Below are 14,280 nucleotides of genomic sequence, written 5' to 3'. Positions count from 1 at the left end.
TGATGTATTACATGATGTATTACTCATGTGGTGTGTTAGATACAATTATTAAGTACGACACTAATACAATTTTTGTTTGTGTACCCAGGGCGAGGTGTTAAGTCATGGAGGTCTAGACTACCTCTCTCTAATGGAAGAAGGGATGGACGGAGAAGGAGGCCCAGGCAGGAAGAGACTGAAAAAGACAGAGGAAGGCCTGTACGCCTGTGACATCTGTGAAAAGACCTTCCAGAAGAGCAGCTCTTTGCTACGACACAAATATGAACACACAGGTCAGTCTCCAACTACACGTATATTGAGAAATATAAACTCAATGAAGAGAATAAGCAAAATCAGAAACCCAAACTCACATCTACCTCAAACTATAAACTATGCTTGTCCGTGAAAATATAAAATACTCATTTGATATGAAAGTCTACAAATAAAATTAAAAACAAACACAATATGTTGAGAAGATAATATAAACCGGTGGTTCCCAAACTTTGAGCCCGTGACCCAAAAGAGAAATTATACATTCCCCCGGGACCCTTAGTGAAAATAGCAGATCTACAAGCTCACAACGCGTTGCCTCGCACTGCGCTGTGAGCTTGTAGATCTGCTATTTTCACTACTTCTAAAACATTTCTTAGATTTTTATTTTATTTATTCAAGAAATTACTTTCATTTTGTATTTAATTTGGTATTAATTCATGAAAACTTTAGTTTTGGGGAATGTTTTTAGAAAATGTTTGAGGGGACCCATAAAAATGTGTCCGTGATCCACAAATGGGTCCCGACCCAGTGTTTGGGAACCAGTGTTATAAACCATTTCTGCGGATGTGTTACAGGCAAACGCCCGCACGAGTGCAAGATCTGCAACAAGGCCTTCAAGCACAAGCACCACCTGATCGAGCACAGCCGCCTGCACTCAGGAGAGAAGCCCTATCAGTGTGACAAGTGTGGCAAGCGCTTCTCCCACTCGGGCTCGTACTCCCAGCACATGAACCACCGCTATGCCTACTGCAGCAGGGACCAGGACCCCGACCAAGACCCAGAGGAGCCACCCCTCACACCAGGAACAGGCAACGACCCTGGGGGAGCACTGTCGCTCTCCGCCGAGGACACCCAAACCCCCCACCTATTCCTCAGTGACTCGAGTCTGGACGGAGGCCCCGGAGGCTTTAGGGAGGAAGAGGAGGAGGAGGTGGAGGAAGACAAAGAGGAGAGTCCCAGAGATGATCACGCTTTGAGTTTATCAGAAGCAGAGGAAAGGCTAGTAGGGTGTGCCGAGTCTGACCATGAATTACCCAAAGAACTGAACGGAGAGCAGAACACGATAGATAACAACAATATAGCAAAACATGTCGGGGCTGAAAGCACAGAGCACCGTCTCTGGGACCAAGGAACAGATCAACAAAATGGAGAACCTGACGAATATGACCTGAGCCTGGATACAACTGACTCACAATGACCCAGGATCAAAGGTTAGGGAACTTAAAAAGGCCTCAGCAATACATATATACTACAGTACATATAATGTTACATTTTACATGCCTTAAGAAAGGATTTTAAATAATACAGACTTTTTTATACGATGGATATACCACAGAATAAAGTGCCTTACAATGCAGCCATACACATTATGTAACAATGCAATGGACAGTATTGTTTGACACAATATGGACTTGATGTGTTTACTGTGAGTTACATTGTGCCAGTCACTTTATTGCTCACCGCCACAGTTGCCATGGTGTTTAGTCGATTCACAGTGCAGTTAGCCCATTTACACCTGGAAAGCCTATACGTTGTTACAGCATTTTCTGTGTCAGTGTAGATTATTTATAAACAAATATTGTGCAGTATCAATTGCATGATGGATGGCGGGTAGACATCTGTCATGAAATCATGTCGCTTAATGGATAGTCAAATTGTCCACTTAGTCCACCCGGTTGTTGCCATCATGCAGTTTTGTTAGGATATTTCTTCTCTTCTTTTAATGTTGAGTAACCTATAGAGTAACATACCTGAACCACCCTCTGATGTATTTAGGCTAAACGCTTTATAAGGCTATCTGCTGGCGCTATGGTATTTGACAAGCACTGAACTCAACATTGAAAGAAGTGAGGAAATGTCACCATATTGGCGTGATGGAAACAACAAGGGAAAGGTTGTGTAGAAAAGCATTCTTATTTTCCGATTCTTGTCCATGCACATTATATTCACTTCTGAATATTGTGTGGTATTATTTTCCTCGAAACCTGACCTCTCATATTCAAGCCATACTATAAATGTAAAATATTGTTTTCCATTGAATACAACAAAATGTTTGTCGCCAGGGCGCTCTCTGTGAAATGCTGTGAAATGTGTCAGATGCCACAAGCGGGACGTGGTTAACTACAGGTTTCAGAAGGTTAACTTCATTGTTGACCACCATGCTGGTACTAAAGGCATCAAAGAAGGAAGGGTCTCTTGAAGAGTAAACTGAAAGTGGGTTGTTTATAGTTTTTTTAAAAAGAAAAATAAGATGACTGCACCTTTTAAATGCCATGCCTTGTTAGTGGACTGTTGTCCCCTAGTCGCATTTCTGGACAGGATTTTGTGGGAGTATGATAATGAGGTAATTCTTTGAGGTTTTTCCTTTGAAGGGGCAAATAAAACTTGCACTGTCTCACGATCCATTCCATATTTCAAGTAATAAACATATGGAGCCATTTTATTTCTTTTAACGCCAAGCTGTCTGGTCTCGCTCATAATAATTTACATGTGTTGCATCGTCTTAGTTCACACCACGAGGACAATAATGTGTCACACATTTGGACCGCCTGTTGAGGCCCGACGACAGGGTCAAGTAAAAGACTCAGGACACAAAGTGCACCAGCTTTAAGCTTCCTCTTTCTGCCTGTGATGCAGCCAACCTGAAAAGTGCCTTAGATGTACTTAGACACTGTGATTAATCAGATGCAGCCGTGGTATGTAAAGATAAGACAGTGGTGCTTGAGGCGTAACTAAGCCTGTAGTGTCCCTGCATACCGTATGCAGCATACACTTCTCACACACTGTGTGTGTCACCAAAGATATGCATACATGCCAAAAAAAACCAACTGCTAACCCTGTTTTGATAGTTCCCATTTTGTTTTATATTTTTTTCCCCAGGGGGGGCAAATAAGGCATATTTTGTTTACCCTCACATTGCCTTGACAGACTTGTAATGAAGCAATATTTCTTACAAACACACTTAAACGTTTTGTATTTTCTTATATTTGTTATGTTCTTTGCATGTTTGTGAATATCTGTAATAAAATTGTATATAATTTGTTACCAGAATCGTGTATTGCACTGCTATTCATTTCCTAAATAGAATTCGACTAAATAAAATACTAAATAAAACTAAACTAAAATACTAAATAAACTATTTTCCTAAATAAAATTCTAAATCAGTGGTTTAAAACCAAGTAGCATTGTTAAAAGTCAGCTCTCTTCACTCAAAAAAGCCTGGATTCTTATTGAAAATGATATAGGACTATAAAATCACTCGGTGTGTAAATATATTCCTGGACGGGTAAAACCCAGTGTCGGGGACTGGCTTGTGGTCCATGCCACTCACGTTTCCGTTACTGTAAACACCTACCAGTTAGCATAATGTGCATGATGATTGGTCAGAGTTGGGGAGTTCATGACGGTGAACCTGCATACAGTATGTGGTTGTGGTGTGCTCAGGCTGAGCCATGTTAGGATAAGTCAACAACTGGCTAACCATACAAGTCTACATCTTGACGTTCATGGGCCCTAGACCCCCACAACCCCAACACGAAAATATATTTAAAAAATAAAAACAGAAACAATTATAGCAATAAAAATATGATACTATACGAAAAAGGAAACAAAATGACAGAGCATGTTCAGAATGCAAACCCATTAAAAATGAGAGAAGTCAATCGACTTGATTTCAGATGCTAGATTGCAAAACAATCCACCAGAGGGAGACAGCTTAACGAACAGAGATATGTGAAGTGCGTTACACGTTTAACCTTATACTCTGTTGACCGGTGTCCCCCAGGGGTCTATACTGGTTCCTTCCTTCATTTAATCCCCATCTAGAGTAGACCAAATCTCTTTGCAGATAATAGCCAATCTATGAGCTCAGTAATGTGTTGCGACGTGCTGTGAGCTTGTAGATCTGCTATTTTCACAGAATGTTTGCCCATTTCCGTTCCGTATCCCATGTTGCTCAAGAATGCACATTTGAGACACTATTACTAATACACTTCATGATAATGGATACATTGTGATTCTTTTAATCTACCAGTCACCTGACTTTACCAGACAGGTGAGTGTGGGCTAGACTGTTCACTCACTGACACACTGAAGTAGCAAGAGAAGAGCATTCTCTAAGACTATAACACTAGGAGTACTGCTCAGAAAACGAGACAGGATCAATAACGGTGTGGCTTCCATGTGGATCTCGGACATCATAGCCAGCCTATGTCATCATCATCAGTCAACTATTAGGTAGACCTGTGACACCTAGCTCTGGTCCATAGCCTTCTACTGCTTCTACGATTCTGAAGGCAGAATCGTAGAAGCAGTAGAAAGGCTATGGACCAGAGCTACTCTCTCCCTATATATATACTCTATTTGGACAAAGGAAGAACATATATACTGTACATGACTGATGGATCTGGTAGATCTGCTATATTGGTATTTTTTGTGGACTGGTGTCAATATGTTCCCTTTTGGCCCAGACCGTGACCTATATTATTATATCATTTTATATTATGGATTGCCTGACGCCAAGTTAAGACTCACTGTCTGTCCCCAGTCGAAAGTTAACTTGCAATACTGAGAGGTCTATTTTGATTTGAGACACTACATGCATTTGACCTTGATGCCTAGTGAGAAAGTAGATAGCAGGCCATTTCTCTGTTAAACAGTTCACAGCTAGCAGGGAAAGAATGTTATCTTCAGGTTGCCATAGCAACGCCAGCCTCTGTGCTTTCCCGGACTATGGCCATCAAGGACGGAATTAAGGAAGCTGTCCCAATATCAGTCCCATCATCTATGTGCTGGTCCAATCAGCGTTCGACACCTAGTGCCAGCGTGGCATTGTGGAAATTAACTGTGTATTGAGCCAATGAAAGTGTATCAACAATTGTATTCTGCAGTATTAATGCCTGGCACATGATTGTGTCCGGCAGAGAGAGAGAACCCTGTGCCGTTTGTCGCACAGGGTGAGAGTTTTTTGTAATTTGGCTGTCTGTGGATCTGTTCTGTCTCTCTGATCTGAAAATGAATTAACTAAACCATAATTGCTCGGACTGGACAATCCTTCTTCCTGGTGGTTTCATCTTTTTGGTTAACTAAAGGTATTTTTCTAAAAGAGTATTTCCTGCTTAAAACTAATGGTTAACTTGGTCATCGGCTCTCGGCCTAGCGTTGTGGTGCTGAGTATTTCTGTGTACTCTTTGAGTACTTTCTCTAAAGTATTTTTTATAGTTTTAGCCCTGTGTGGCTCAGTAATTCAGTATAATACAGTCCTTTATATCTTTGGTCCCTTTTGCATTTTATATGCAACCAATGGGTTTTATCTTAATTATAAATCCATCAATGACTGCATATTATGCTAATGTTCTAAACATAATGTACATACCTCTCTCTTCACGGGTAATACTATGAAATGATGAAGTATACACAAAAAGGATTTCACTGTTTACAATGGAAGCCTACTCACCAACAATAGCTTCCTCACCACTGCCATCATCCTCGTGTAGCCATTTATCCTAATAAAGTAAATCACAAAATACTTTCATCACCTTGGAAAATCATTTTCTCTGCTCATGCACATTCTGATCCTGTTCTTTCACATGCAGTGATATCGTTATGGTCAGTGAACTATATTGGCCAACTGGATAACATTGTTATATAGAGATTTGCGTCTGGCCACTGTGTGGCTGAAAGAGATTTGATGTAGACCAGTGCTTTTCAACCTTTTTCATATCAAGGCCCATTAATGGGATTTAGCCTTGCAGACCAAAACTAAAGAATATGTCCACATTTCCATGCTGTATTGATGTTGGTACAATAGGAGAGACAACAGGGGACCATTTGGTTTCATTTTACGGGTCCATTTGGTTTCATTTTACACTCTCAAGAGTTAAAGATCTATAAGGGTCCATTTGGTTACCAACTCTCCATCATTTAGCTGGGGAAAAGAGGGAAAAGAGGAGCTGACCAAGAATAGAATCCTGGGGCTCAATGAATTAAATAAGGTTAAGTGGTTAAAAATTATGCTAATGTTCATTAATTTCAGGTCAAACTGGCCTGAAGAGGCTCAGCTCTGCAGGCACCTTCTTGTTTACCCTACTATTTAAAGTCGGAGTTTAATACATGAATGAAGGATTTGTATTTGTAATAGGTCTACATATATTGCGATATAGCTGCTAATCTTCGCACAGCTAGCTTGCAAGACGTAGACGCACCATTCTGATGAATTGAAAATGGAGGACCCTGATGTAAACAAGCTTGTGACCCTCTTTTCTTCTTTGATCTTCTTCTTCTTCTTCTTTTTGTTGTTTAACGGGGGTTGGCATCCAGTGTTTGGAGCATTACCGCCACCTTCTGACCCAAATTATGGATCAAACTTAAACTATAACTGCCATATCACAACACGACTAAAATAAAAAGGTTAATGTCCACCCATTGTGATCCCACCCCATCCCTATTCCATTCAGTTACTCAGACACTGAGAAATCCTCCCTCAGCACACCGTCCAGATCTTCCCCAGTGACATCCACCACACTCAAGAATCTTCTGGCTGCTTCCAGCACCATCTTTATTCTTTCCGACTTCCCTGAGATTTCGACAGCACAGTTTATCCCCATAGCTATAAAAGCCAGGAACCGGGTCTTATATGCAGATGCCATGTCCATTTTCTGGTGCACTTTGTGATAAAAATGAAGAGGCTAGATCTATAAAGAACTACCACCTCTGCATAAGACATTTCTTTCATTTCTGCCATCATCTTGTGTATGTTAACCTCCTTCACTTTCCTCGTACACTTCTCTGACCCAGCATTATGCTCTCCTCCACAGTGCATGCACTTTGCCTGTTTCTTTGATCTTTTTTTCTTCAGTTCCTTAACTTTCTTCTTCCGCGGGGCATATGACGCAGAAGAACGAAGAAGACGCAGGTGTTTTATAAAAGATAATATGTTGACGAACTTGTAATTGCGCGATGACGTCATTACGCAACGTCTACACTGACAATTCAATGGCGGAAATATAGGCCTAAAATAATAATAATAATTAAAAACATATTTTTGACTAAACAAGGTAGAAATGTGACAGTGAGAAAACTGCTTGAAACATAAGTCATATATTTGGTGAAAACCTTTTTTTTTTTAATTTCTCAAATACCACATGCTGCTCCACAATGTCAAATGCCTCAAGAGTCAAACGGTTGTGGTTCCCAAAGTGGGGTTTGGTGACCTCTAAGGGTCCTTGAGGGAGTTCTAGCCAGAGGGTCCCTAGCTAAATGATAGTTAGGATTCGGGAACCAAATGGACCCTTATGGGTCTGTAATTTGTAACAGTTAAATGAACAGTGATTTTACAATATACATTGGGGTCCCAGTGATAGAAATGCCATTAAATGGGGGGTCCGTAGACTAATGCATTGAAATGAAAATGGTTGAAAATCACTGCTAGAGCCGTACAAATCTTCTCTTATGGGGGTCCTTGGCATATATTTTCAAATGGGGGTCCGCGCGCGGGCCAATGAATGAGTATCATTTTGGGGGTCCTTGACATGAAAAAGTTTAGACCGGGGTCCTGGTACCTCAGAGGTCAGTGAAAGGGTCGGTGCGGGGGTGTAACAGGGCTGGGGTGGCCGGGTACCTCAGAGGTCAGTGAAAGGGTCGGTGCGGGGGTGTAACAGGGCTGGGGTGGCCCTCGGGTGGGTAGACCGGGGTCCTGGTACCTCAGAGGTCAGTGAAAGGGTCGGTGCGGGGGTGTAACAGGGCTGGGGTGGCCCTCGAGTGGGTAGACCGGGGTCCTGGTACCTCAGAGGTCAGTGAAAGGGTCGGTGCGGGGGTGTAACAGGGCTGGGGTGGCCCTCGAGTGGGTAGACCGGGGTCCTGGTACCTCAGAGGTCAGTGAAAGGGTCGGTGCGGGGGTGTAACAGGGCTGGGGTGGCCCTCGGGTGGGTAGACCGGGGTCCTGGTACCTCAGAGGTCAGTGAAAGGGTCGGTGCGGGGGTGTAACAGGGCTGGGGTGGCCCTCGGGTGGGTAGACCGGGGTCCTGGTACCTCAGAGGTCAGTGAAAGGGTCGGTGCGGGGGTGTAACAGGGCTGGGGTGGCCCTCGGGTGGGTAGACCGGGGTCCTTGTGGGTGTTGGTGTGGAGGTTAAGAGGGGGGGGGGGGCTTTGATGTTGATATTAAGAAAATAGGAAGTAGATATTTCAGTATTATTATATGTTATTATGTTATTATGTTATTATGTTATTGTCTCCACCAGGCCGAAGGCATGGGGAGAGAGTATGTTTTGCACTCCGTCCGTGTGTGTGTGCGTGTGTGCGTCCTTCCTTCCGTCCGTCTGTTACCAGCTAATCTCCGGCACCGTTAACCCGGTCGATGCCAAACTTTGCACACACACTCCCTGGATGCCAACGATGAACCTCTGCCCCACATTTTCCAGAACGGCCTGTTATAGCGCCACCATGAGGCAGCTTTTCACATGTTTTACCTAAAACTGCATAGCAAAACACATTTTTGGAACAAAATGCCTCAAGTCATCCAATTGCCATCAAAGGCAAACATGTTTATATTACTCCTAAATATTTTGCCAAACATCTCACACAGTCCTATCCTCCTGGTGGAGACCTGTGCCCAGAAGGGCACTTTTTCTAGTTATTATATGTTCTGTGCCCTCGGGTGGGTAGACCGGGATCCTTGTGGGTGTTGGTGTGGAGGTTAAGAGGGGCTTTGATCTTGATATTAAGAAAATAGGAAGTAGATATTTCAGTATTATTATATGTTATTATGTCATTATGTTATTATGTTATTATTATATGTTCTGTGCACGGCTCCCTGGCATGGAAGCATCTGTGAGGAAAGTATTGGAAGCAGACTGGCAAGGTGAAGTGTTTACATGCTCGTACAGTAGTATGAATGATCTTGCGGATGTTTGAACAGTATGCTTAGGCCCACCATATGTTACAGGTAGTAGTAGCCTATAGTGTTATGTACTGTAGATAGTTGCAGCCAGGGCATCTGCTTAGGCCCACCATATGTTACAGGTAGTAGTAGCCTATAGTGTTATGTACTGTAGATAGTTGCAGCCAGGGCATCTGCTTAGGCCCACCATATGTTACAGGTAGTAGTAGCCTATAGTGTTATGTACTGTATATTGCAGCCAGGGCCTCCTTGTATAGGCTACTGGCCAAACACTTCAGCAATAGAGCTCCGAAGTCTGACGTCACTTTCAGTAGAGGGTGTCAATCTCCAGGTTCATGTATTTGTTTATTTGCATTGAGATCCCCAAACGGCGATTTTAGGTCGCTTCATATAAGAACTGTGTTTGAAAAATAAACCGACCACCTCGGCGTTTCTGTCAGGGGAGTGGCTGTGCGTCGTTAATGATGTCCATTCATATTTGATACAGCCAGTTTCTAGAGAAAATGGAATTAATGTGACCGCAAAAGCCTTGAAACTACATATGAATGCAATGTCGCTGAGCATATACGTCACGCCCAGCTGTCAACATATTGCGTTCCTGAGATTCCTCGTTGACGTAAGCTCAGCTGGTGGTGACTCGACTCGTACTAACCACGATACATTATATATCAATAAAATAAAAATAAAAATAAACATAATTAACGTTCAGTTTCTGTTGTGCGACGGGCTGCGGGCAGAAGCAGCCTACCCGGAAATGTAGTCTCTGGGTTGTTTGGCTCGTTTCTAACGCTTATTTTGTTACTCTTTGGGTATATTTGTACATTTCCACCTTCAGTCGATGCTTCATATCCATATGAGTGAAAAGGCCGGGGTGATCGGTTTATTTTTCAAACACAGTTCTTATATGAGGCGATCTAAAATCCCCCTATGGAGAGTACAATGCTTATAAAAACATACATGAACCATGGTGCTCACTGCCCTCTACTGGTAGTAGAGGGCAGTGACGTCAGGACTTCGGTGCTCTATCCTCCTTGTTATTAGGTCTATCATTTTTGAGTGGTGCAAAGTGCAAACCACTCCAACAACTGGCTTTGTACCCGTGTTTGTTCGTACCAAAAAAACGAGCATGGTTGCTATGGTTAGCAACCAAAAAAATTAGCATGGTTACTATGGTCACTGACATTACGTCAGACCACAGCTGATCAGGCTATATAAGACCTTGCACCACTCAGTTCACACGGGTGTGATTTTTCTATCATAGCTTTGCTCCTTTCAATAATGTTTGTTACTGCATGTGCCGCTGTATTTGTCTGGTTTAATAGGTAAACCATGCAGAACGATGCTCACCACACTGATCAGGTAACTTGTTTTTTAATGGGTATTCATCATGTTTGAGTTGAACTTGACACCCTATGGTACAGTACCATGGTCCGTAAAAGTTTGACAGATGTCGGTGCAGCTCAACCTGAAAATAGGCCAAAAGACTTTCCCTTTGTAGTGCAGCATTTTCAGTATCTCTGAAATATACTAAAATTCTAATATTTTAAAGTGGCAAGCAAAATACATTGTTTTAAAGCACATTTTTGATATGCCAGACAGTCTGCCTCAGATTCTTTCACAGTGTGAACAGCAGGATTCTTCACCGTCCTTCGCAAGGTCGGATGTGGGATGCGGCCCATGAATTGGGACAGCTTTGAATTAAAGGTCTATATTTCCAGAGCTTTAAAGAATACAGTTGTGCTGCTTGGCATGCCTTAGTTGTAACTGTACGGTAGTTAGCCACAATGAAATAAGAAGACACAAGACTTGTCATGACAGAGGCTCTCTTTCAATCTCTGTGAGGGGAATTATCCTGTGCGTCTGAGTCCAATTAGTATGACTCAGGCCAGTCGTGACCGCTTAAATCAGCCATCACCAAACACAGATATCAAGTAACGAACATTCTAGAAACCTCATGATAAATTACCCCCCACCCCCCCGTCCGATGGTGAACATCACCAATTGCAGATCCTCCATTGCTACAAAGATTGTTTTTATTAGTCTATTTGTCTTGTTTTTTCTTATCTGATTTTTATTTCATTACATTTCAATAATATATCTTATTAACTTACTAACTGTATTGCATTGCTGCTGTCAGAACATGTCACACCAACAGCTTGTATACCTGTATATTTATATATATAAGTGAAAAACAAGTAAACCCTAATACAATCCTAGTATAATATACTGTATATATGTATATAAACACACACATGAAGCTTCTCCAGAGTCATACACACATGAAGCTTCTCCAGAGTCATACACACATGAACTTCTCCGGAGTCAAGTATAAACATTTAGCATTGTTGCTTGTTGGTAAGAAGGGTCCACAATATATTTGTCATATTTGAATGCACCCCACACATCATCAATAATAAACATATTGTTCATAAAAAAATATTTAAATGACATATATCTTTTTAATCATGCCCATGGCAGCCTGGTTTACACTTCGCTATATGACTGTGTAGTGTGCCGAAAATAGCGATCAGCTCACAACTCGCATGCTCAATGCGTTATGGGCTTGTAGATCTGTCAGAACACGAGACAGTCGTACGACGGAGCATCAATCAGGCATGATTCTAATATTAGAGACTGATTAGCACCATCACACCACCAAGAAGAATATAAAAGACATCACAGAGAGCTGTGTCCTCAAGTGTTTTCTGCCATTGGGTTTTTTATTGACACATAAATCTCTTTCAAAATCAGAGGTCGGAGAGAGAATAAAACATAATAGGACATAATTACAGTCAGTAATGTACAAAATCTGTACAAAGAGTCTGAAATATTGAATCATTTAAACGTCTTGCAAGAAATAAGACACCAGATTTGCCCTAAAAGCATTTTCTTTTATGCCATGAATGGAAATGTTCACTCTCACAATATGGGGAATGGGACACAAATAAAATAAACTGAAACTGAAAAAATAATCAGAGAAATTGTACAACTACTGTAACTAACTGTAGACTAAATGTACACATTGACTCTGATACCAGAGTCAATCAAACAGGTCAAATAAACAACTGTGTGGTTCTTTATTTAGGCAGGAAAATAATATTACTGTGGCAATCATCATACATATAAGAATGACCCTGGAAATGAACAGAAACAGAAACACACAATGGAAGAAAACAAATCTCCAATTATGAAACCCCAAAGGACTCTACATGAATCAATGATACATTCCTGAGACCATCATTTTGGACGTTCTACCTCCCTCTGCTCCAAGGGACCAGCAATGATACCAATATAAACATAAATAAATATATCTAATAAAACTCCACAAATCTATGCTCACTTTGGACTCTCTCCTCTTTTCTTCTTTTTGTCTTTTGCCAAACCCACAATTACCAAAAGCCACAGAGAGCGGGAGAGAACAAGAGAGAGAGAGAGACAGACAAAGAGAGAGAGAGAGAGAGAGAGAGTAGTTTGGGGGAAATCCACATTTTTTAAACATATGCATTTCCAGTTTCCTCTTTTGTTCTCTTATTAAAAGCAGTGTTTGTACCAATCACCAGGGATGTCTCCACCCGCGGAGTCCCCAGGGCCTGCATACCTCCACACTTCTACTATCTCTCACGCAACCCATCGCTCAGCAGACTTCAACCCGCCAACCACACCCTGACAAGTATCACATACAAATGCCCAGTTCAATCACTTCACGGTTTTTATTGCGGGGGGAAATGAACAAACAGGCCCTTTCATTTCAAAGCAGTTGTGTCCATCTGAGTTTGGCTTCCAGTGTACATCACCTATCTGTTTAGGTTACGCGCTGTACGCAAAGTACTACGAGTTGACAAAGACGGCATTTCACATATTTACAACATAAGAACATGTTTAAGTTAATCAGCACGGTTTACATGATTAAAAATGGAAGATAAATCCATTGTTATACAACAAGTGGAAGTGGTCTGCACACTATTCAGAGCTATTTGGTACATGGGGATACTGTCACCATGTTGGCATATAGGAACTCTTTCAGTTTAATCAAGCAAATGATCAATTCCCTGGGGAATCACTCAACACCGTCCTCAGTTGACTCTGATGGTCCTTATACACCGTTAAGGCGTTACTTCAATGTGATTAATCACATGAACTCTAGCGTCCCTATTCCAGGGTGAACGTTCCGTGAAAATAGCAGATCTACAAGCTCACAACTCGTTGTGTTGCGTGTAGATCTCCTATTTCTGGTGAAGAGATTTGGTGTAGAGGGGGAAAAACGAGCGGACCAAGTATAGAGCTCTGGGGGACTCCGGTCAACCAACTACATATGGGTGTAAGTGGATTATTCATCAGACAATTATGATTCTTTGAACTGTTGTTTTTGTCCCAAGTACATCCACACCGAAAATTCAGAACAAGGTTGATTTCTCACTGTGAAAGTGTGAATAAAGGCATCAATCTGTATGAATGAGGCATCAATGAACAGATTTGATGAAAAAAAGATCGTTTGTTGGTCACAGCCCTGGTGTGTAAAGACGTCTACATAGAGTATATGGCCTTTTGTTTTGCAGATGGTGGCACACATAGCTTCCTTCCTGTATGTTTGCATGATTTATATATCCATAGGGGATCAGTCTGTCTGTGTTGCTGCATAGAATAACTGCATGTGTTTGTTTCCCTGCAACAAGAGGTGCTGGTGTGTTTCACAGTGCAATGGTTCTGTTAACCCAATGGTTCTGTTAACCTAATGGTTCTGTTAACCTAATGGTTCTGTTAACCCAATGGTTCTGTTAACCTAATGGTTCTGTTAACCTAATGGTTCTGTTAACCTAACCCATTAACCCATTTTGACCTCATTTTGAGATCAGATTCTAAAAATGTCTTCTACATCCTGACAGTTTTCTGAAAAAGCTATGTTTCTATGTCAGTCGTTCTCCGATTTTTCAAAAATAGCAGACCTACAAGCTCGTAGCGCGCCACTCGGTGGCGCGCTATGAGCTTGTAGATCTGCTATTTTTCAATAGCTAAAGCATAACATAATGCTAACACCAACAGGGGTTCCCGCCCAAAATGGGTTAAGACTTCTACAATCTAAATCACTAGTTCTCACGCTTTCATAGATGTTTACAAAATGCCACAGAAATAGC

The 14,280-nt window shown here is 41.7% G+C and overlaps 2 protein-coding genes across 2 annotated transcripts in view; one reads left to right on the top strand and one right to left on the bottom strand.

Moving 5' to 3' along the window:
• LOC306929310 (zinc finger E-box-binding homeobox 2) overlaps window positions 1-1,450 on the top strand; it is a gene marked incomplete at both ends in the record, with an annotated part of 34,960 nt that extends 33,510 nt beyond the window's left edge. Inside the window, 2 exons of the mRNA XM_079509751.1 lie at window positions 89-272; window positions 828-1,450. Of these exons, the coding sequence (XP_079365877.1) occupies window positions 89-272; window positions 828-1,450 (807 nt within the window). The remainder of the gene's footprint in view (window positions 1-88; window positions 273-827) is intronic.
• The window catches only part of r3hdm2 (R3H domain containing 2), a 314,823-nt gene that overhangs the window by 270,963 nt on the left and 29,580 nt on the right, over window positions 1-14,280 (bottom strand). The gene's annotated exons all lie outside the window — the stretch shown is intronic.

The sequence above is a fragment of the Electrona antarctica genome (assembly GCF_951216825.1).
Source record: "Electrona antarctica genome assembly, chromosome: 9".
Taxonomy (NCBI): Eukaryota; Metazoa; Chordata; class Actinopteri; order Myctophiformes; family Myctophidae; genus Electrona; species Electrona antarctica.
The sequence above is the reverse complement of the archived record's forward strand: the minus strand, read 5'-3'. Positions and strand labels throughout refer to the sequence as shown.